This window comes from Lithobates pipiens, unplaced genomic scaffold (assembly GCF_037356315.1).
Source record: "Lithobates pipiens isolate NorthernLeopardFrog02 unplaced genomic scaffold, aLitPip1_a1.2 Scaffold_8, whole genome shotgun sequence".
NCBI lineage: Eukaryota > Metazoa > Chordata > Amphibia > Anura > Ranidae > Lithobates > Lithobates pipiens.
In genome coordinates, this window is record NW_027507903.1 from 585,613,415 (window position 1) to 585,638,442 (window position 25,028).

Genomic DNA, 25,028 nt, shown 5'->3' on the forward strand with positions numbered 1-25,028 from the left:
GGCATATTTTGTTCAAAGTCACGCTGATGGGCACCTTTTTTATGTTAAGGGGCACTTTGATGGACAAATTTTATTTTAAGGGGCACGCTGATGGGTATATTTTTAATGTGCACACTGGTGGGCATATTTTCTTAAGGGTCACACTGATGCACACATTTTGTTGTGCCCATCAGAGTGCCCCTTAACATAAAAGGTGCCCATCAGCGTGACCCTTATTTTATGTTAATGGAAACACTGATGGGCACATTTTATGTCAAGGGGCACTCTGATGGGCATATTTTATTTTAACAGCAACACTGATGGGCACATTTTATATTAAGAGTCACTCTAATGGGCAAATTTTACGTTAAGTGGCACGTTTTGTTGTGCCCATCAGAGTGCCCCTTAATATAAAATGTGCCCATCAGGGTTCCCCTTAACATACAATTTGCCCATTAGAGTGTCCCTTAATATAATAATAAGTATATTCTTGTTTTGAAACAACATTGATTCTTTCTTAAAAATGGGGGGGGGGGCACGACATAGTTTTCCATCTTCACCCTGGGCACGAAATGGCCTTGTCCCAGCACTGGGTTTAGGAGTGTGTCTATGGGAATGCTTGATCATTCTTCTAGAAGCGCATTTGTGAGGTCAGGCACTGATGTTGGACAAGAAGGCCTGGCTCAAAGTCTCTCCTTGAATTCATCCCAAAGGTGTTTGATCAGACTGAGGTTAGGATTCTGTGCAGGCCAGTGAGGTTCTTTCAACCCAAACTTGCTCATCCATGTCTTTATGGACCATGCTGTGTTCACTTGTCCAAAGAATTTGTTGGGGGGGGGGGATTATGGTGTGGGGTTGTTATTCGGGGGTTGGGTTTGGCCCTTTAGTTCCAGTGAAGAGAACTCTGAAGAGAAGTCATCAGCATACCAAGACATTTTGGACAATTTCATGCTCCCAACTTTGTGGGAACAGTTTGGGGATGGCCCCTCCCTGTTCCAACATGACTGCACACCAGTGCACAAACAAGGTCCATAAAGACATGGATGAGCAAGTTTGGGGTGGAGGAACTTGACTGGTCTGCACAGAATCCTGACCTCAGCCTGATGGAACACCTTTAGGATGAATTCGAGCAGAGACTTCGAGCCAGGCCTTCTCATCCAACATCAGTGCCTGACCTCACAAATGCGCTTCTGGAAGAATGGTCAAACATTCCCATAGACACACTCCTAAACCTTGTGGACAGCCTTCCCAGAAGAGTTGAAGCTGTTATAGCTGCAAAGGGTGGGCCAACTCAATACTCAACCCTACGGACTAAGACTGGGATGCCATTAAAGTTCATGTGTGTGTGTAAAGGCAGGTGTCCCAATACTTTTGGAAATTTAGCCTATATTAAAAACATTATAGATTTTTTTTTTTAATAGGTGATCACATACCCTCTGTTTTTGCTGCATTAGGAGCTCAGATAGCTGGGGGAGGGTGGGGGGTAGCAACACACTGGTCTTCCCAGTGAATGGGCTGTCATGCCTAGTGTGGTCAGTTTGACATAGGAAAGCAGGGTGACTGGCAGGAACACCAGAGATTTTATGCAAATGAAGCGATACAGAGAACAGGATACTTTCTCATACAAGTACATGGCCCAGCTGGCACATATTAGGAATATGGAATTTTGTGTTTACATATTCTTTAAGAAGGGATGTTGGAGCATGCTTCAGCTGTATGTTGTATGCATCCCTATGTTGGCCTAAGGCTGCATTCTGCGGGGTATTTAGCCATGCTGCATATCCCAGGGGCAAGATTCTTGCAGATGGGAATGACAGCTGTGTGCTGATAGGTGCGACCACCAAACCTATACAGTGCAATGACAGACTGTCGGCGGCTGCCGAGATTTGCAATTGGTCACACAGCCAGCGATTACCTGCGGTGATCATGGCTGGACGCAATTTGCCCTGAACTTTAGTACTAGACGTGCAATTTGACAATTTTTTCAATTTCCGAAATTTCGAATTTCTAAATTTTCGAAAAAAATTCTAAATTTAGAAAATTTAGAAAATCAGAATTTTGGAAATTTGAAAATTCGAAATTTCAGAAATTAGAAATTTCAGAAATTCAAATTTTGGAAATTCCAGAAGTTCGGAAATTCGAAGTTCGGAAATTCGGAAATTCAAAAACTGGGAATTTGAAATTCCAAAAATAATAATGAAAATCTGAACATTCAAAAGAATGAGAATCTGAAAATTCGAAAACCCGAAAATCTGAAATAATAACTAATAATAAATATTAAATTATAGATATTGGAATTCCTTTCAAAATTTGCCTGTTAGTGAACATATTTGAACGAATTACCTGAAATAACGAATGCCGTATCTAAACGAATGGAACGTAACGATCTAATAATAATAAATAATAATAAAATCTTTTTTTATTATTATTATTTATTATTATTAATTTGTTGCATTCCATTTGTTTAGATGCAGCATTCGTTATTTCGGATAATTCGTAACTTCAGATAAATTTGTATTCGCTTCATTCGCAAACAGCCAAATTTGAAATGAAATTCCAATACCTAAAATTTAAGTTAATTATTATTAGTTAGCTAGTTATTATTTTGAATTTTACCGGTTTTCTCTCTTTTTTCAGATTTTTGGATTTTCGAATTTCTGAATTTTTGAAATCCAAAAATTCTGAGATTCGGAATTCAAAAATTCTGAATTAGAAAAATTTGGAATTCGAAATTCAAAAAATTTGGAAATTTGAAAATTTGAAAAAATTGAATTTCCAAATCTCAGAATTTCAGAGAAAAGCAAAAAAACGAATGAAACGAAAATGAAAACAAACACATTATTTTGTCAGTGCACATGTCTATTTAGTACCATTTTGGTGCAGTGTACAGCCCAGTCCATCCACAGCAGCTTTTAGCCTCTTTGGCCATTTGCGTCTTATATCATGACACCAGTGGTGACTCACCTGGTTCTAGCTCTCCCAGGGGGATTTTACTTTGGCCGTGCTGAGTTCCACTGCTGCCCTTCACCCTGCTCTCTCCTTCCCCTTCCAGAGGGGCCACAAAACGAGCGGTGTCCACCAGGGCGGAGAACCGGCGCCTCGCAGCTAGTGGTGGGCTGGAGTCAGCATCGACTGAGTCTGAAAAATGTTTCCTGCAACAAGATGCCTCATCTGTAACCTTTATACCAAACCTTGCAGCTTCTAATTAGCTGATTTTCTAACATTGACCGGATGCCAAGCAAAGGGAATGGAGGAGCCCACTTACATCTCAGGAGACACAGTCCTCCAGCAGCGATCCCTCAGGGTCACACCTCCAAGGGTCTCCCTCTTGCTTGTCCTTTCAGATCTCTCTTGCTTGTTGCTGTCTTGAGATGTAGAGGGGGCCTTCTGCTCTAGCTGTGAAAGCTGTTCCATGCTGCTGTACACCTGTGCAGCATTTGGAAAATGGAGACAGAATTCAGAATGACAACTTTAAAATGGGTAAACAGACATTTAAACTGATATATACACTGCTGTGCAAAAGTTTTAGACGGTTGTAAAAAAAAAAAAATGCTTTCTGTAATAGAAGTGTTAATAGTTTATTTTTATCAGTTAAAAAAAATGGAAAGTAAATGAACAGAAGATTAGTGATGGCCGAACGGTTCGCCCGGCGGTCGTTTCGCGGCGAATTTCCGACATTCGCGGTCCGCACGTTCGAACGCCTTTTTCCGTCGTTCGCCGCGGCGGACTTACGTGTTTAATGTATACAAGAACTTTAACCTTTGGTGACACGTTTATCATGTGATACAGGACAGCCAATTGAGACATGACAGCACATGGACACTTGTACATTCCCCCTAACCTATAAATACACCCGATCCGGTGGCCATTTTACATTCTTTCTTCTGTTAAGATAGGGACAGGTTCCTGTGTGGAGTAGGGAGAGATAAACCACTAGCTATTTGGTACACAAAAGTTCTTTTCAGGACTGGTATAGGTGTTAGGTGTTGATAGGTTTGCTGTGCTGCTGATTCTTGCAGCAGCCTGAGTGTCTTTTGTTAGTTTAGAGAAAGGGAAAGGACGGTGTATGCTACAGGGACAGCCAGATTAGTCTTTCATCATCATCATCATCATCATCATCATTAGCTGTTACTATCAAGGTCCACAAAAGAGCTGTTCCAGTAACCACTAATCGTTCTCTTTTTTTGCCAATTTGTATAGGGACAGGAAGGAAGCAGTGTTGTCAGGCAGTGAGGGTAATTTTAAAGACTTGCTGTTATTATTAGTTCCACAAAGGTTCTTTTCAGGACTGGTATCAGTGGTACAGTAATAGGCTTGTACATGTATAATATTCTTTCTTCCAAATATAGAAAGGATATTATACTTGACTGCTGCCCTTCTGCTGCAGTCTGCTAAACATTCACAACTCACTTGTTCCACAAAAGTTCTTATAAGGACTGGTAACTTGGTATAGGGTGCTACGGTACATAGGCTTGAGTGCGGTACAGTCTGCTGTTCTGTAAGGACCGCTATCGGTCCACAATAGATAGGGTTGACGTGCACCACTGCTGACCGCTGCCCTATACTGCAGCAGTCCTTCAGCGGTATAGGGACTGACGTACAGTCTGCTAATCACTAACACACAACCTGCTTGTTCCACAAAAGTTCTTATAAGGACTGGTAACTTGGTATAGGGTGCTACGGTACATAGGCTTGAGTGCGGTACAGTCTGCTGTTCTGTAAGGACCGCTATCGGTCCACAATAGATAGGGTTGACGTGCACCACTGCTGACCGCTGCCCTATACTGCAGCAGTCCTTCAGCGGTATAGGGACTGACGTACAGTCTGCTAAAAACTAATACACAACCTGCTTGGTCCACAAAAGTTCTTATAAGGACTGGTAACTTGGTATAGGGTGCTACGGTACATAGGCTTGAGTGCGGTACAGTCTGCTGTTCTGTAAGGACCGCTATCGGTCCACAATAGATAGGGTTGACGTGCACCACTGCTGACCGCTGCCCTATACTGCAGCAGTCCTTCAGCGGTATAGGGACTGACGTACAGTCTGCTAAAAACTAATACACAACCTGCTTGGTCCACAAAAGTTCTTATAAGGACTGGTAACTTGGTATAGGGTGCTACGGTACATAGGCTTGAGTGCGGTACAGTCTGCTGTTCTGTAAGGACCGCTATCGGTCCACAATAGATAGGGTTGACGTGCACCACTGCTGACCGCTCACCTATACTGCAGCAGTCCTTCAGCGGTATAGGGACTGACGTACAGTCTGCTAAACACTAATACACAACCTGCTTGTTCCACAAAAGTTCTTATAAGGACTGGTAACTTGGTATAGGGTGCTACGGTACATAGGCTTGAGTGCGGTACAGTCTGCTGTTCTGTAAGGACCGCTATCGGTCCACAATAGATAGGGTTGACGTGCACCACTGCTGACCGCTCACCTATACTGCAGCAGTCCTTCAGCGGTATAGGGACTGACGTACAGTCTGCTAATCACTAACACACAACCTGCTTGTTCCACAAAAGTTCTTATAAGGACTGGTAACTTGGTATAGGGTGCTACGGTACATAGGCTTGAGTGCGGTACAGTCTGCTGTTCTGTAAGGACCGCTATCGGTCCACAATAGATAGGGTTGACGTGCACCACTGCTGACCGCTCACCTATACTGCAGCAGTCCTTCAGCGGTATAGGGACTGACGTACAGTCTGCTAAACACTAATACACAACCTGCTTGTTCCACAAAAGTTCTTATAAGGACTGGTAACTTGGTATAGGGTGCTACGGTACATAGGCTTGAGTGCGGTACAGTCTGCTGTTCTGTAAGGACCGCTATCGGTCCACAATAGATAGGGTTGACGTGCACCACTGCTGACCGCTGCCCTATACTGCAGCAGTCCTTCAGCGGTATAGGGACTGACGTACAGTCTGCTAAACACTAATACACAACCTGCTTGGTCCACAAAAGTTCTTATAAGGACTGGTAACTTGGTATAGGGTGCTACGGTACATAGGCTTGAGTGCGGTACAGTCTGCTGTTCTGTAAGGACCGCTATCGGTCCACAATAGATAGGGTTGACGTGCACCACTGCTGACCGCTCACCTATACTGCAGCAGTCCTTCAGCGGTATAGGGACTGACGTACAGTCTGCTAATCACTAACACACAACCTGCTTGTTCCACAAAAGTTCTTATAAGGACTGGTAACTTGGTATAGGGTGCTACGGTACATAGGCTTGAGTGCGGTACAGTCTGCTGTTCTGTAAGGACCGCTATCGGTCCACAATAGATAGGGTTGACGTGCACCACTGCTGACCGCTGCCCTATACTGCAGCAGTCCTTCAGCGGTATAGGGACTGACGTACAGTCTGCTAAACACTAATACACAACCTGCTTGGTCCACAAAAGTTCTTATAAGGACTGGTAACTTGGTATAGGGTGCTACGGTACATAGGCTTGAGTGCGGTACAGTCTGCTGTTCTGTAAGGACCGCTATCGGTCCACAATAGATAGGGTTGACGTGCACCACTGCTGACCGCTGCCCTATACTGCAGCAGTCCTTCAGCGGTATAGGGACTGACGTACAGTCTGCTAAACACTAATACACAACCTGCTTGGTCCACAAAAGTTCTTATAAGGACTGGTAACTTGGTATAGGGTGCTACGGTACATAGGCTTGAGTGCGGTACAGTCTGCTGTTCTGTAAGGACCGCTATCGGTCCACAATAGATAGGGTTGACGTGCACCACTGCTGACCGCTGCCCTATACTGCAGCAGTCCTTCAGCGGTATAGGGACTGACGTACAGTCTGCTAAACACTAATACACAACCTGCTTGGTCCACAAAAGTTCTTATAAGGACTGGTAACTTGGTATAGGGTGCTACGGTACATAGGCTTGAGTGCGGTACAGTCTGCTGTTCTGTAAGGACCGCTATAGGTCCACAATAGATAGGGTTGACGTGCACCACTGCTGACCGCTCACCTATACTGCAGCAGTCCTTCAGCGGTATAGGGACTAAGAGTTTTGTCACAGGGTCATTTAAAAAATGACATGCAGAGGAAGAGGCAGGCCCTTCCGCAGGGGTGGTAGGGGTAGGGCAGGAGCAACAGGCTTGAGCCAAAGTGGGAAGTTGCAGAAGGTGCGTTCAATTACTTTAAAGGATGCACCAGACTTGGTTGAGTGGCTCGCTCAGCCTTACTCTTCTGCACCCTCCTCATCCTCTCGATCTGCACCCTCTTCTTCACTCTCTGCTATGTGCACCCCCAAAGACACTACCACCAACAACACGACCACCACCACCACCACCACATACCTTCCGCTTGAGTCACTGGAATTATTTTCCGATCCATATCAAGAGGACATTTCTGATGCGCAGCCACTCTTGGTATTGGATCAGGAAGAGGAGGTAGCAACAAGCGCTACTCAGCAGTCTGACGCCAGTACCCAGATCAGCCCAAGGAGGAGGTTGGTCCCCGGTGTTGCTGCCTACTCCGAGATCTCTACTTATAGCGGTGGGGAAGGTGACGTTGATGATGACGTGTCTAGTGATGTCACGTGGGTGCCCACAAGAGAGGAAGAGGAGGGGAGTTCAGAGGGAGATATGGACCAGCAGATAGGGAGGAGAAGCAGCAATGACTTACATTGCACAGCAGGGACAAAGCAGACTGCAAATGTATCAGGAGCGAGTCATCGACCATGTACGGTCACATCTGGCGCTCCCAGGACACCGGCACATGGCTCCGCAGTGTGGGCTTTTTTTAACGTGTCCGCTGCTGACAATAGCGTTGCCATCTGCAATCTTTGCAGTCAACGCGTTAGTCGCGGTAAGCCCAATACTCACCTAGGGACGACCGCCTTAAGAAGGCACATGAGCAGCCATCACCGAGCCCAGTGGGAGCAACGGAACACACAAAGCCACACTGCAGGCTCTCACCGTCCAGCCTCGTCTTCTACTTCTCCTTCTCCTCTCTCCTCACAATTGTCCTCCACTCCACCTTCCATCACGCCAAGCTCACATTTTTCTGCAAAAAGGCAGGCTTCCGTGGGCCTAATGTTTGAGCGTAAAAAAATGATGATGCCGGATAACCCTCTTGCCCAACGGTTGGCGGCTGGCTTGTCAGAACTCATAGCCCGCCAACTACTGCCATATAAACTGGTGGACTCGGAGGCCTTTCGCAAATTTGTGGCCATTGGAACACCACAATGGAAGGTCCCAGGAAGGAAGTATTTCTCAGAGAAGGGCATCCCAGAGCTATATGGCCATGTTCAGCGGCAAGTGAATGTATCTCTGGCACACAGTGTCGGTGCCAAGATACATCTGACCACAGACACGTGGTCTAGCAAACACGGGCAGGGAAGGTATATCAGTTTTACTGCCCACTGGGTGAACCTTCTGACGGCCGTCAAGCATGTAACCCGTGGCACCCGTGTAGATTTGGTTTTACCGCCACGGATTGCATGCAGGCCTGACTCTTCTTCTCCTCCTCCTACTCCATCCTCCTCCCTCTCCTCCTCAGCTGCCTCCTCCTTTTCCGCTGCTAGCGTCTCTTCCACTGCACCGCCCAAGCTCCCCAGAACCTATTCCACATGCCAGGTGAGACGTTGCCATGCCGTGCTGCGTCTGTTGTGCCTGGAAGCAAAGAGCCACACTGGCCCGGCACTCCTTTCAGCTTTGCGTTCACAGGCAGATGAGTGGCTAACACCGCTCAATTTGACAGTTGGTAAAGTGGTGTGTGACAACGGTGCCAATCTGCTTAGCGCATTGAAACAGGGCAAAATCACGCACGTGCCGTGCATGGCACACGTCTTAAACTTGGTCGTGCAGCGATTCCTTGTCAAATACCCTGGGGTCCAGGACATCTTGCGGCAGGCAAGGAAAATCTCGGCCCATTTCAGAAGATCTTACACGGCCATGGCTCGCCTTGCTGACATTCAGCGGCGACACCATCTGCCGGTCAGACGTCTTATTTGCGATTGCCCGACGCGATGGAACTCAACCTTCTATATGCTTGATAGGCTGCTCCAGCAGAAACGTGCAGTTAACGTCTACCTGTATGAACTCTGCGAAAGAAACGGTTCTGGGGAGCTGGGTTTTTTTTCACCGCGCCAGTGGCTGCTCATGCGCGACACATGCAGACTTCTGCGGCCATTTGAGGAGATCACCAAACTGGTCAGTCGCAGCCATGGCGCCATCAGTGACATGGTACCTTATGCCTTCTTTCTGGAGCGTGCATTGCGTCGTGTCATTGATCAGGCTGTGGAGGAGCAGGAGCGGGAAGATGAGGAAGTCGCAATGCTGGATGAATTCCCAGGGGGGGCTACTCTATCTGAGACAAGTCAACAACAGGAGTCTGATGAGGAGTCAGAGGAGGATGGTGCCGGGGCGGATGAGCAGGAGCAAGAAGAGCATGCTTTAAACCTTTCTGGGATCCCTGTTGTGCGAGGATGGGGAGAGGAGAATGAAGAGGACGACATTATCCTGGATGATGAGCAGGAGCCAGGCCACCACACCGCTTCCACTTTAGTGCAAATGGGGGCCTTCATGCTCCAGTGTTTTAATAGGGACCCCCGTATAAAAAGCATGAGGGTCAAGGACCAGTACTGGGTGGCAACGTACTTAGACCCCCGGTACAAACACAAAATGGCGGAAATGTTACCGCCGTCGCAGAGGGCTGTCAGAATGCAGCACTTCCAGGCCTTGCTTCGAGAAATGCTGCATTCTGCTTTTGCGTGCGCTGGCAGAGGAGCAATTCCCACTCCCAGAGAAGGATTTGCGGGTACCAATCCAACAGCGCCTGCAAGAAGAGGCCGGTTTGAAGATGTGTTGGTGACTTCGGATATGAGGTCATTCTTTCAGCCGACCCATCGACAGGTGTCATCCGGATCCAGCATCAGGGAACGCCTAGACCGTCAGGTGTCCGACTACATTGGGTTAACGGCCGATGTGGACGCTCTGAGGAGTGATGAACCCCTAGACTACTGGGTGGGCAGGCTTGACCTCTGGCCAGAGCTTGCCCAATTTGCAATCGAACTGTTGGCTTGCCCCTCATCCAGTGTCCTGTCCGAAAGGACGTTCAGCGCAGCAGGGGGGATTGTGACCGATAAGCGTACTCGCCTAGCTCACCACAGTGTTAACTACCTCACATTTCTAAAAATGAATGAGGCATGGATCTCGGAGGAATTCAACACATGTGACCAGTAGACCATGTATATGTCTATAAACTATTTTTTTAATCAAGCACACAGACCTTCTTAATTCATTTGGCTCACTTCCTTGACCCAAAAAAGCACACCGTACTATATGCCCCTACCCTCCTCTTTGAAGAGGTTGAGCGGTGTCATATTTCTACTGGGGCTGCTTATGATATCCCTGTGCTGTGCTGACTTCCTCCTGGGGGTTCTTATTATGAAGGGATCACACTATCCCTGTGCTGTGCTGACTTCCTCCTGGGGGTTCTTATTATGAGGGGATCACACCATCCCTGTGCTGTGCTGACTTCCTCCTGGGGCTGCTTACGGTGCTGCTGTCAGTGCTGTATGTCACGGTGCTGCTGTCAGCGCTGTATGTCACGGTGCTGCTGTCAGCGCTGTATGTCACGGTGCTGCTGTCAGCGCTGTATGTCACGGTGCTGCTGTCAGCGCTGTATGTCACGGTGCTGCTGTCAGCGCTGTATGTCACGGTGCTGCTGTCAGCGCTGTATGTCACGGTGCTGCTGTCAGCGCTGTATGTCACGGTGCTGCTGTCAGCGCTGTATGTCACGGTGCTGCTGTCAGCGCTGTATGTCACGGTGCTGCTGTCAGCGCTGTATGTCACGGTGCTGCTGTCAGCGCTGTATGTCACGGTGCTGCTGTCAGTGCTCTGTATTACGGTGCTGCTGTCAGATGCCTCTATCACGGTGCATGTGTCATTCCGGTATGTCACGCTGCTGGTGATCATCTCCTGCACCCTCTTCTTTGCCTACCCTGGTCCCTGACCTTCCCTCTCCTCCATTGCCTTCATTAGCTCCATAGTCCTGAATTGTTAGAACAATTTCCCAAATAAAATAAAAATGCTTGTAGTTATCGATCCCAAATTCACCTCATACATGTATTATGTCATTGTCCAGATGGTGGGACTACGTTTTACCCCCTAATAATTACCACGTGGCCGCAAATTCGACATGAAGGTTTGCAAAGTTCGCCTCCCATTGAAGTCAATGGGGCCCGCGGCGAACGGTCGGTTTCGCGAACGTTTGGGTCCGTTCGCATTTCGCGTTCGCGAAACGTCCCGTCGGAAGTTCGTCCATCACTACAGAAGATAAATCCTAATCAATATTTGGTGTGACCCCCCTCCCTTTGTTTCAAATCTTCTAGGTACACTTGCACACAGTTTTTGAAGGAACTGGGCAGGTAGGTTGTTCCAAATATCTCGGCGAACTAACCACAGATGTGGATGAAGGCTGTCTCAAATCCTTCTGTCTCTTCATGTAATCCCAGACAGACCCCATGATGTTGAGATCAGGGCTCTGTGGGGACCAAACCATCACTTCCAGGACTCCTTGTTCCTCTTTACAGTGGAGATAGTGCTTAATGACATAGGCTGTATGTTTGGGGTCGTTGTCCTGCTGCAGAATGCATTTTAGGTCAATCACACGCCTCCCTGATGGTATGGCATGATGGATAAGTATCTGCCGCCATTTTTTCAGTTTTGAGGACACTATTGATCCTAACCAAATTTGTGACTCCATTTGCAGAATTGCATCACCAAACTTGCAAAGAACCTCTACCATGCTTCACTGTTGCCTGCAGACCCTCATTGTTGTACTGCTCTCCAGCCCTCTGGTGAAAAAACTGCCTCCTGTTACAGCCAAATATTTCAAATTTTGACCCACCAGTCCAGAGCACCTGCTGCCAGTTTTCTGCACCCCAGTTCCTATGATTTTATGCATAGTTGAGACACTTAGCCTTGTTCCCATATCAGAGGTATGGCTTTTTGCCCGAAATTATTCCATGAAGGACACTTTTGGCCAGACTTCTCCGGAGTAGATGGGTGTACCTGGGTCCTACCAGTTTCCCCAAGTTCTGTGCTGATGGCACTACTGGACATCATCGGATGTCAAAGGGAAGTAAGCATAAGGTGTCTTTCAACTGCTGCATTAAAATTTTCCTTGGCCGACCACTGTATCCTTAACATTGCCTATTTCTTTGTCCTTTTTCCAAAAAGCTTGAAGCACATCTTAAAATTCAAGGCTGCTTTGAAATCTTTGCTGGGAGAGATGTTACTGATGTAGTATAACTATCTTGTCTTTTGTTGCTGTGCTCAGTCTTGCCATGGTGTATGACCTGTGACACAAAACTGTCTTCTACAACCTCACCTTAGTAGCAGCATTTGGCTGTTCCTCACCCAGTTTAAAGGAGTTGTAAGGTCTCATGGTTTTTCACCTTAATGCATTCTATGGACTTCTGGACTCCTGACAGACCCTTGCATCTTTCATCCAGTGCTGCACTGACATTTCTGGATTCTGAGTCATGGGGACAGCAAAAGAATTGTCAAAGGATCTTCGGGAAAATTTAATTGAACTGTCTAAAACAGAAAGGGATATAAAAAGATATCCAAAGAATTGAGAATGCCAATCAGCAGTGTTCAAACTCAAAACAAGAAGTGGAAAGTGAGGGGCTCTGTTGAAACCAAACCACGGTCAGGTAGACCAACTAGAATTTCAGCCGCAACTGCCAGGAAAATTGTTCTGGATGCAAAGGAAAAACTCACAAATAACTTGGTGAAATACAGGACTCTCTGAAAACATGTGGTGTGGTTGTTTCAAGATGCACAATAAGGAGGCACTTGAAGAAAAATGGGCTGCATGGTCGAGTCGCCAGAAGAAAGCCATTATTACGCGAATGCCACAAATTGTCCTGCTTACAATACGCCAAACAGCAAAGAGACAAGCCTCAAACCTTCTGGCACAAAGAAATTTGGAGTGATGAGACCAAAATTTAGATTTTTGGCCATAACCATAAATGCTACATTTGGAGAGGAGTCAACAAGGCCTATGATGAAAGGTACACCATTCCTACTGTGAAACACGGAGGTGGATCGCTGATGTTTTGGGGATGTGTAAGCTACAAAGGCACTGGATATTTTGTCAAAATTGATGGCAAGATGAATGCAGTATGTTATCAAAAAATACTGGAGGAACATTTGCGTTCATCAGCCAGGAAGCTGCGCATGGGACGTACTTGGACATTCCAACATGACAAGGATCCAAAACACAAGGCCAAGTAGACCTGTCATTTGCTACAGCAGAATAAAGTGAAGGTTCTGGAGTGGTCATCTCAGTCTCCTGACCTCAATATCATTGAGCCCCTCTGGGGAGATCTCAAACATGCAGTTCATGCAAGACAGACCAAGAATTTACAGGAACTGGAGGCTTTTTGCCAGGAGGCATGGGCAGCTTTGCCATCAGAGAAGATAAACAGCCTCATCCACAAAATACCACAAAAGACTTCAAGCTGTCATTGATGTTAAAGGGGGCAATACACGGTATTAAGAACTGGGGTATGTCAACTCTTGATCAGGGTCATTTGGGTAGTTTCTGTTGTCATTATGATTTAAAAAAAGTAAACACAGTTGATTGATAATAAATGGCTTCAGCCAAACACTAATCATGAGTGAAAGAAGTTTTTGTGTTATCATTCATATTATCAGAAAAATGGGCAAGAAACCATAAATTCTGTCAGGGTATGTATACTTATGAGCACAACTGTATATGTATATATATATATATATATATATATATATATATATATATATATATATATAGATATATATATATATATATATATATACACACACACACACACACAGTGCCTTGCGAAAGTATTCGGCCCCCTTGAACTTTTCAACCTTTTGCCACATTTCAGGCTTTAAACATAAAGATATAAAATTTTTCTTTTTTGTGAAGAATCACCAACAAGTGGGACACAATTGTGAAGTGGAACGAAATCTATTGGATTTTTGAAACTTTTTTAACTAATAAAAAAATGAAAAGTGGGGCGTGCAAAATTATTCGGCCCCCTTGCGTTAATACTTTGTAGAGCCCCCTTTTGCTGCGATTACAGCTGCAAGTCGCTTGGGGTATGTCTCTATCAGTTTTGCACATCGAGAGACTGAAATTCTTGCCCATTCTTCCTTGCAAAACAGCTCGAGCTCAGTGAGGTTGGATGGAGAGCGTTTGTGAACAGCAGTTTTCAGCTCTTTCCACAGATTCTCGATTGGATTCAGGCCTGGACTTTGTCTTGGCCATTCTAACACCTGGATACATTTATTTGTGAACCATTCCTTTGTAGATTTTGCTGTATGTTTGGGATCATTGTCTTGTTGGAAAATAAATCTCCATCCCAGTTTCAAGTCTTTTGCAGATTCCAACAGGTTTTCATCCAGAATAATCCTGTATTTGGCTGCATCCATCTTCCCCTCAATTTTAACCATCTTCCCTGTCCCTGCTGAAGAAAAGCAGGCCCAAACCATAATGCTGCCACCACCATGTTTGACAGTGGGGATGGTGTGTTGAGGGTGATGAGCTGTGTTGCTTTTACTCCAAACATATCGTTTTGCATTGTGGGCAAAAAGTTCGATTTTGGTTTCATTTGACCAGAGCACCTTCTTTCACATGTTTGGTGTCTCTCCCAGGTGGCTTGTGGCAAACTTTAGACGAGACTTTTTATAGATATCTTTGAGAAATGGCTTTCTTCTTGCTTCCATAAAGGCCAGATTTGTGCAGTGTACGACTGATTGTTGTCCTATGGACAGACTCTCCCACCTCAGCTGTAGTTCTCTGCAGTTCTCTGATCAGTCTTCTACTTGTCTGAGCTGAAAGTTTATACTCCTTCCATTTCAAAATGATCGCTTGCACAGTGCTCCTTGGGATGTTTAAAGCTTGGGAACTCTTTTTGTATCCAAATCCGGCTTTAAACTTCTCCACAACAGTATTACGGACCTGCCTGGTGTGTTCCTTGGTCTTCATGATGCTCTCTGCGCTTTCATCAGAACCCTGAGACTATCACAGAGCAGGTGCATTTATACAGAGACTTGATTACACACATCAGTCATTTAGGACAACATTGGATCATTCAGAGATCCTCGCTGAACTTTGGAGTGAGTTTGCTGCACTGAAAGTAAAGGGGCCGAATAATTTTGCACGCACCACTTTTCAGTTTTTTATTTGCTAAAAAAGTTTAAATTATCCAATAGATTTCGTTCCACTTCACAATTGTGTCCCACTTGTTGGTGAATCTTCACAAAAAAATAAAAATTTTATATCTTTATAGTATAAACTCTGGTGCAGTGGATTGGTTCAGATCAGATAGCCTCCACTGTCACCTTGTGGTTATATAAAATACTGCATTTTATTTTGCTGCTTCATTATAAAGCTAAACTCAAAGCAGCTCAAAAAAAAATAAAGATTAAAAAAAGAAAATGTTTAGCTCAAGGTACACCACTATACAACTTGAAACAATAAAAATATAGAATAAGCTGGGATAACTGGATAATAATAAACATTATTAATAAATAGCGAACACTCATCTTATAATGAGACATGACTTGTCATGCGACTTGTCATTCGAATTTGAACTGTCAAATCGCATGAGAAATCACATCGGTGTGAACCAGGGCTTAAAGAGGAAGTAAACCCTGATGGGTTTACTTCCTCTTTTTTTCCCTGCAAAGGTAAAGCATAATGGACTACTATGCATTGCATAGTAGCTCATTATGTGTCACTTACCTGACACAGGAGCCAGCGAAGTCACCGCTGTCCCCTGTAGTCCGCCGCATCCATCTTGCTGGTGGCGTCTCGCAGCTCCGACGAATGACAGCGGCGAAGCCGCGATGACGTCACTCCCGCGCATGCGCACGGGAGTCGCGTCTCGCAGCTCCGCCGCTGCCATTCGGCGAAGCCGCGATGACGTCACTCCCGCGCATGCGCACGGGAGTCGACAAATTAGGCAAATCCATTCTTGGACTTGCCGCATTTAGTGCGCCTGCGCGCCGCTGTCTACGGCGCATGCGCCGTAGACAGCGGTGCCCATTTTCGGGCAAATATCTCCTAAACCATATACCGTAGGTTTAGGAGATATTGCTTGGACCTACAGGTAAGCCTTAATCTAGGCTTACCTGTAGGTCAAAGTGGTTTGAAAGTGAATCTTCCTCTTTAAGACTGATGCTAAGCAGTAAGTGATCTCACTGATATGATATGGTGGGCAATGATTCCAAAACTTTTACATGTAGGTGGATGATGAATAGTCTTTTTATATATGATTACTGACACAGAGTGACAGTGAATTGAATACATTGTTGCTGATTGTCAGTAAAACAATACAAAGCCGTGTTTCATGACAGCTGGTGCAGGATACAATGTTATGAATGTGCATTGCCCTGAGCAGTGTTCAAGAAGGAATTTAGCATATACTGTACATAAGGATAAGTAGCAGTTCTTAGCCCTGGTAAGGTGATTGCAGTGTATGGATACGTCAATCAGGGTGAACTAATATTGATCAGTTGTGGATTTCACCCTATACCCTACAATCTTTGTGTCAATATTGCAGGATACCGGACCATGTTGGCTAAGCACGGGCAAATGATGAGATGTAATAAAGCAAACCCTGATGCTTGAGGATGGTTAGCACCAGTGCCGGGACAAAGCCGTCTAGAGCCCATGGCAAACATGCCCCCCCAAGATGTATGAGCATTATGTGTCAGCAAAAGTCGCCCCACAAAAGCACTAGTCTGCATGCTTGCCACCTAAGCATAAATCCCCCCTTCCTGCTGAAATCCCTTGCCTCCCAATACAAATTCCCCTTAAATTCCTCCACCACAAATCTTCTCCCTCCCCCTATCCCGCTCCCAACACATATCCCCCTAAATCTCCACTCTTAGCAGACCCCTCTTAGAACAAAACGTACCCCCTACAGCACCCCATATTCCCCCTTACAACACAAATCACCCTCAATTTCTTCATGTGTGCCCCCCCCCCCCCCCCCCATTTCATATGATACCACAGTGCCCACCATTTTTCCCAACTCTAGTTAGCACTCAACCAGTATAGACATGTTGGTGATGATATATGGCTATGTCTTTTAATGTGAATTTGCAGCATGGATATTTGCAATACTAAAATGATGGATGGGCTAATGCAATAAAGAAGTTAATTTGTGAGAACTGGCAAATTTTTGGATTTGATTACATCCCTGTGTTTTATTAGATATAAAGTATCTCACAAAAGTGAGTACACCCCTCACATTTTTGTAAATATTTTATTATATCTTTTCATGTGACAACACTGAAGAAATAACACTTTGCTACAATATAAAGTAGTGAGTGTACAGCTTGTATAACATTGTAAGTATGCTGTCCCCTCAAAATAATTCAACACACAGCCATTAATGTCTGAACCACTGGCAACAAAAGTGAGCACACCCCTAAGTGAAAATGTCCAAATTGGGCTCAAAGTGTCAATATTTTGTGTGGCCGCTATTATTTTCCAGCACTGCCTTAACTCTCTGGGGCATGGAGTTCACCAGAGCTTCACAGGTTGCCACTTCTCCATGACAACATCCCAGATCTGGAGGATGTTAGAGATCTTGCACCTCTCCACCTTCTGTTTGAGGATGCCCCACAGATGCTCAATAGGGTTTAGGTCTGGAGACATGTTTGGTCAGTGCATCACCTTTACCCTCAGCTTCTTTAGCATAGCAGTGGTTGTCCTGGAGGTGTGTTTGGGGTCGTTATGTTAGAATACTGCCCAGCGGTCCAGTCTCCGAAGGCAGGGGATCATGCTCTGCTTCAGTATGTCACAGTACATGTTGGCATTCATGGTTCCCTCAATAAACTGTAGTTCCCCAGTGCCAGCAGTACTCATGCAGCCCCAGACCATGACACTCCCCCACCATGCTTGACTGTAGGCAAGACACACTTGTCTTTGTACTCCTCACCTGGTTGCCGCCACACAAGCTTGACACCATCTGAACCAAATACGTTTATCTTGGTCTCATCAGACCACAGAACATGGTTCCAGTAATCTATGTCCCTAGTCTGCTTGTCTTCAGCAAGCTGTTTGTGGGCTTTCTTGTGCATCATCTTTAGAAGAGGCTTCCTTCTGGGATAACAGCCATGCAGACCAATTTGATGCAGTGTGCGGCGTATGGTCTGAGCACTGACAGGCTAACCCCCCACCCCTTCAACCTCTGCAGCAATGCTGGCAGCACTCATATGTCTATTTCCCAAAGACAACTTCTGGATATGACGCTGAGTATGTGCACTCAACCTCTTTGGTTGACCATGGCGAGGCCTGTTCTGAGTGGAACCTGTCCTGTTAAACCGCTATAAGGTCGTGACCACCATGCCACAGCTCAGTTTCAGGGTCTTGGCAATCTTCTTATAGACTAATCCATCTTTTTTTCTTTGTCATGAGGTGCCGCGTTGAACTTCCAGTGATCAGTAAGAGAGTGAGAGCGATAACACCAAATTTAACACACCTGCTCCCCATTCACACCTGAGACCTTGTAACACTAACGAGTCACATGACACTGGGGAGGGAAAAATGGCCAATTCCTCCCAATTTGGACATTTTCCCTTAGGGGTGTACTCACTTTTGTTGCCAGCAGTATAGACATTAATGGCTGTGTGTTGAGATATTTTGAGGGGACAGCAAATTTACACTGTTATACAAGCTGTACACTCACTACTTTACATTGTAGCAAAGTGTCATTTCTTCAGTGTTGTCACATGAAAAGATATAATAACATATTTACAAAAATGTGAGGGGTGTACTCACTTTTGTGAGATACTGTATGTGGCAACATTCTGCTTTTCTGCGTTTACATATTATTGGGTAAAGTTGCTGCCTTTCATATGCTCTGAGTTGTATTTGCTTTGAATGGGTTTAAAGTGGTTGTAAACCCTTACAAACCACTTTGACCTACAGGTAAGCCTAGATTAAGGATTACCTATAGGTCCAAGAAATATCTCCTAAACCTATATGTTTAGGAGATATTTACAAAAAGACAGCTCGCAGCGATACGCCGCGAGTGTCGGCTCCCGTGTGCATGCACGGGAGTGACATCATCGCTGCTCCGGTGAATCACAGCACCAAAGCAGCGAGACCCGGAAGTCACTCCGGGATCCATGGCAGCGGCGGACATGAAGACGGAGGACCGCTTTGGGGGCTTCGTTCTCAGGTAACTTATTCATAATGAGCTAGTATGCTATGCATACTAGCTCATTATGCCTTTGCCTTGCAGGTTCCCTTTTTATTTTATTTTTTCAACTGCCTTTACTTCCTCTTTAATGTTTAATAACATAACTCGGGTTATAGTCTGTTATGTTAGTAACTGTAATATGTTTCTATTACCTCTATGTAATTGAATGTACAGGATTCAGGAGGAGGGTCAGCAGTATGACCCAACCCGACTCTACAGTTTGCATAGTACTGTCACTCTAGCACTGGCAGCTTGCTAACAAAAGGAGGGAACAGAGTGATGATCTCATCAGTGTTCCTCTTCTCCTGCATTTTCCAGCCAACAGCTTACTGGTGAGTTCTAAATTGAATAAAGTCAAGTCAAACCTGGTATGTTATATGGCAGGGGTGCATGCTTGGATCAAAGGATGAGCTGAACAGAATTGTAAACCCTTTGGTATAGTCAGATTTAAAGGAACCTTGTAGTGAGGATGTACAGGGGCTGCCACTACTACCTCTCCTTCTGAAAGTAGTAGTTCCCCAGCTATCATGCTGATCCAATTGCTTTAGGACTTTATAAGTTACTGAATGGGAACAAGCATGCAGATTGGGAGCTCTGCTTGTACAATTACTTTTCTATCCTGCATACTTATCTAGGTTTGTGTGTTAAAATACTGAGACAGACAGGCAACCAGCATTTTTAAAAGGTCAAACATTTCAGCTTTTTTATTTCTATGAGTGGACGTTTCTTTTAAGGAAAAGTACATATAGCCCACCTCTTGAGAAGGGAAAGTACATGGTAAGTCTGGATTCAGGGCTTTTATCTGGATAGGTCATGCCTGCCTCTGGCAACCCCCACATCTACCAGAATATGAAGATCAGTAAAAATAAAAAACAGGCACTGCCTTTCAACATGGAAGAAACACATCCCAAATACACGTGTTAAATGCATTGCAATACCACCTCATTTCCAGCACTATCACTTGTTCAGGCTGAATTATTATGCCACGTACACACGACCGGACTTTGACAGACTTGGTCCGGCGGACAATCTGACGAACTTTGCAGCTGAGGTCCGCCAGACTTTCAAACGAACGGACTTGGCCCCACACGATCACTCCAAAAGTCAGACGGATTCGAACGTGATGATGTAGAATAAGGAAGTTCAAAGCCAGTAGCCAATAGCTGCCCTAACATCGTTTTTTTTGTCCATCGGACTAGCATACAGACGAACAGATTGTCCGCTAAAAGCCGAGTCTGGCTGGCAAATTTGAAGCCAATCCTATTTCTAGGTCCGCCGGACTTTTGGGAAGAAAAAGTCCGCTGGAGCCCACACACGATCGAATTGTCCAACGGACTCTGGTCCGCTGGAAATTCCAATCATGTGTACGCGGCATTACAGGTAAGAGAGCAAATGCATAACCTGTGTATCCTGTCCCATTATCAATAATGGTACTCTGCACATTTACACATTAGGAAATACTGAACCTACAAAATATTTTTAGGCTTACCTTACTGAACCGTGGAGTGCAGGATGAGAACTGACGAATCTCTACAGAGTCTTCATCATTTGTATCATCTTCATCATAAGAGTTAATATGCTGATAACGATCTGATCGAGCTAAAGAGATACATAAATATTAAAGGAGAGTAAAGTAATGTCATTATCCTCGTCTCCTAAATGTATTATTACCCCCCCGCCCCCCCCCCCCCAGCATCTTATTATAGTAACCCAGCTCCTGAGTGTCTTATTACCCCTGTAATATCTTATTACAGTAACCCAGCTCCTGAGTGTCTTATTACCCCTGTAATATTTTATTACAGTAACCCAGCTCCTGAGTGTCTTATTACCCCTGTAATGTCTTATTACAGTAACCCAGCTCCTGAGTGTATCACCCGTTTCCTTACCCTGAAGCTCTGGTGAACTTTGTGCCCAAGAAGGTTAAGGCAGTGCCAAAAAATAATGGTGGCCGCATAAAATATTGACACTTTGGACCCAATTTAGTGGTGTACTTACTTTTGTTGCCAGTGGTGTAGACATTAATGGCTGTGTGGTGAGTTATTTTGAGGGGACAGCAAATTGACACTGTTATACAAGCTGTACAATCACTACTTTACATTGTAGCAAAGTGTCATTTCTTCAGTGTTGTCACATGAAAAGATATAATAAAATATTTATAAAAATGTGAGGGGTGTACTCACTTTTGTGAGATACTGTATCTTTTGTAATAAAAACCATTTAATAATTTTACCTTTGACTGCTTAATGCCAGGTAATATACGGTACCATCAAAGTCCTTCTCTCTGTCTATATCTTATTGCAGTAACCCAGCTCCTGAGTGTATCACCTGTTTCCTAACCCTCCTTTGTGGCTATTACGAACATTTTCTCATACTCACTGTCAAAGTAGCTTGTATCATCTTCAGCCTCCAGATGAGGTATAAATTCAGCTTTTTGTCTCAGTAACCCATTCCAATCCAAATCTGTGAAAAATTTGTGTGCTTTGACCTCAACAGCACCCCCTGAGAGAACAAGAAGACAGGAAAACACATAAAACACACGCAATGGGGGGTTATTTACGAAAGGAAAATCCACTTTGCACTGCAAGTGCACTTGGAAGTGCAGTTGCTATAAATCTAATGCCGTGTACACACGACAGGACTTAAGTCCGGCAGACTTTCGACGGAGTTCTGACGGAGTTCTGACAGAGTTCTGACGGACTTTCCGAATGAACGGACTTGGCCACACACAATCACACCAAAGTCCGACGGATTGGAACGTGATGACGTATGACTGGACTAGAATAAGGAAGTTCATAGCCAGTAACCAATAGCTGCCCTAGCGTCGGTTTTAGTCCGTCAGACTAGCATACACACGAGCGAATTTCTGGGTCCGGCAGAGTTCTGTCGGAAAAATTTGAAACATGTTCCATTTCTAAAGTCTGTCAGACTTTTGCAAATCAAAAGTCCGCTGCAGCCCACACACGATCGAATGGTCTGCCGGAATTATTCCGTCAGACTTTTGATGTTGAAAAGTCTGGTCGTGTGTACGGGGCATTAGGTGTAGATCTGAAATGAGGGGAAGCTCTGCTGATTTTATCATCCAATCATGTGGAAACGTTAAGTGCACTTGCAGTGCAAAGTGGATTTTCCTTTAGTAAATAGCCACCATTGTCTATGATTATAATATAGTTCTATTACACTTTATACATACATAGAACCCTGCACTTCCACTGTGACCTTATTACCGATCAAGATAGTACTGTAAAAGGGGAAGTATGGTCAAAGTTTGTTGGCCATACTTCTCTTAAAGAGGAAGTAAACCCTGATGGGTTTACTTCCTCTTTGATTCCCTGCAAAGGTAAAGCATAATGGACTACTATGCATCGCATAGTAGTCCATTATGTGTCACTTACCTGACACAGGAGCCAGCGATGTCACCGATGTCCCCTGTAGTTCCGAGCGTCCATCTTCTTGGTGGGTCTCGCTGCTCCGGTGCTGTGATTCGCCGGAGCAGCGATGACGTCATTCCCGCGCATGCGCACGGGGGCCGACACTCGCGGCATATCGCCGCGATCTGTGGCTTACCCAGTGCGCCTGTGCGCCGCTATCTACGGCGCATGCGCCGTAGACAGCGGTGGCTGTCTTCAGGTAAATATCTCCTAAACCGTATAGGTTTAGGAAATATTTTTTGGACCTACAGGTAAGCCTTAATCTAGCCTTACCTGTAAGTCAAAGTGGTTTGTAAGGGTTTACAACCACTTTAAGGGTCCCCTATCACCCAGTGTAAGCTGATATTGGGCTATTGCCTGCCATCAGCCGATGAGGCATCTCAGGAAATATCACAAAAAGATTATTCAAGTACGAGAGATACAGTAGATAGATAGATAGATAGATAGATAGATAGATAGATAGATAGATAGATAGATAGATAGATAGACATGAGAAGTAGAGTTTGTAATGCCCTGAACTCTCTCGTCACTTTCAGTTCAAATAGCACTAAAAAAAGCATTCTGCATATCTCAGTGCCTGTTAAGCAGGTTATTGTTTTTGCATTTGAACATGCTTTGGGCAAACATAAATCTATAATCAGCAAAAAAGGTTAAAAACAAAAATAGACAAAAAAAGGAAAAACAAAAAACAAAAAAAAGTAAAAAAGAGCACTTGATCTTTTTCGGTCTTAGCTATGCTATGTGCCATGTTTAATCCCTTCACGCCGACTGTACACAAATATGCGGCCTGTTGGCAGGTGGGCCTTGGAGCTGAATGGTCGCATATTTGCATTCCACGCTGCAGACACAGCTGTGCCGAGAGCGCAAGCCCTGCGCACTCCCGACACAGTTATAGGCGGCTAACGGAAAGCCCCTGAACTCTCCTTGCGATCGGGAACTTTCCGACCATGTTAATGCCGGGACAGCCAATTACAGCAGTCACATGACCATAAACCCCGCCCTGCCTCCCGACATTAGAAACCCCTTAAAGAGCCAGCTCAAAGGGGTTAATAAAGTAAACATGTGTCCAGTCCATGGTTATGACAGTATCTGCATATTCTTATTAAGCAGTAAAAAGAGCTTTAACACAAAGAAAGGGTCCTAGCACTTGCCCAATCCACTTGTAGCGTAAATGGCCCCTAAAGCTGGCCATACCCAAAGCAAATGTCAGCTAGTCCCTGATGAACCCAACCAAAATTTGAGCCATGGGTGGCCGTGTTGGCCTCATTTCGCCTGACATCCTTCAATCAATCCGAGAATCAATCAAACCAATTTATTAACCTTCTATGAGGAGGTGAACTGCCATCTAGATAAAGGAATGCCCGTAGACGTGGTATATCTGGCTTTTGTAAAGGCATTCGATACAGTTCCCCATAAACGTTTACTGTACAAACTAAGGTCTGTCAGCATCGATCAAAGGGTGAGTACATGGATTGAAAACTAGCTACAGGGGCAAGTTCAGAAGGTAGTGATAAATGGGGAGTACTTGCATTGGTCCAGTATGGAAAGTGGGGTCCCCCAGGGTTCTGTCCTGGGTCCAATCCTATTTAATTTATTTATAAACGACCTGGAGGATGGAATAAGCAGCTCAATCTCAGTATTTGTGGACAATACTAAGCTAAGCAGGGCAATAATTTATCTGCAAGATGTGGAAACCTTGTAAGAAGATCTGAACAAATTAATGGGGAGGGCAACTACATGGCAAATGAGGTTCAATGTAGAAAAATGTAAAATAATGCATTTGGGTAGCAAAAACATGAATGCAATCTACTCACTAGGGGGTGAACATCTGGGGGGAATCGAGGATGGAAAAGGACCTGGGGGTCCTAGTAGATGACAGGCTCAGCAATGGCATTCAATGCCAAGCTGCTGCAAGCAAAGCCAATGTAATTTTTAGTATGCATTAAAAAGGGGATTAACTCCAGAGATAAAATTATAATTCTCCCGCTCTACACGACTCTGGTCCGGCTGCACCTGGAGTATGCAGCCCAGTTCTGGGTTCCCTCCAGTCCTCAGGAAAGATGTGCTGGAACTGGAGAGGGTCCAGAGAAGGGAAACAAATCTAATAAAGGGACTGGAGGATCTCAGCTATGGGGAAAGACTGCAAGCACTGAACTTATGCTCCCTAGAGAAGAGACGCTTGAGAGGGGATACGATTTCAATGTACAAATACTGTACTGGTGACCCCACAATAGGGATAAAACTTTTCTGCAAAAGGAAAATTTAAAAAGACATGCGGCCATTCATCAAAATTGGAAGAGAAGCGGTTTAACCTTAAACTGCATAGAGGGTTCTTTACTGTTAGAGCGGTAAGGATGTGGAATTCCCTTCCACAGGCGGTGGTTTCA

At 44.9% G+C, this 25,028-nt stretch overlaps 1 protein-coding gene across 3 annotated transcripts in view; it reads right to left on the reverse strand.

Moving 5' to 3' along the window:
* Window positions 1-25,028, reverse strand: part of MAST1 (microtubule associated serine/threonine kinase 1) — a 188,728-nt gene that overhangs the window by 33,609 nt on the left and 130,091 nt on the right. For all 3 annotated transcript variants that reach the window (XM_077470390.1, XM_077470389.1, XM_077470388.1), the window contains 4 exons: window positions 21,590-21,712; window positions 20,703-20,812; window positions 3,245-3,405; window positions 2,944-3,131 (listed from right to left, as the gene is read on the reverse strand). In XM_077470390.1, coding sequence (XP_077326516.1) covers window positions 2,944-3,131; window positions 3,245-3,405; window positions 20,703-20,812; window positions 21,590-21,712 — 582 coding nt within the window. The remainder of the gene's footprint in view (window positions 1-2,943; window positions 3,132-3,244; window positions 3,406-20,702; window positions 20,813-21,589; window positions 21,713-25,028) is intronic.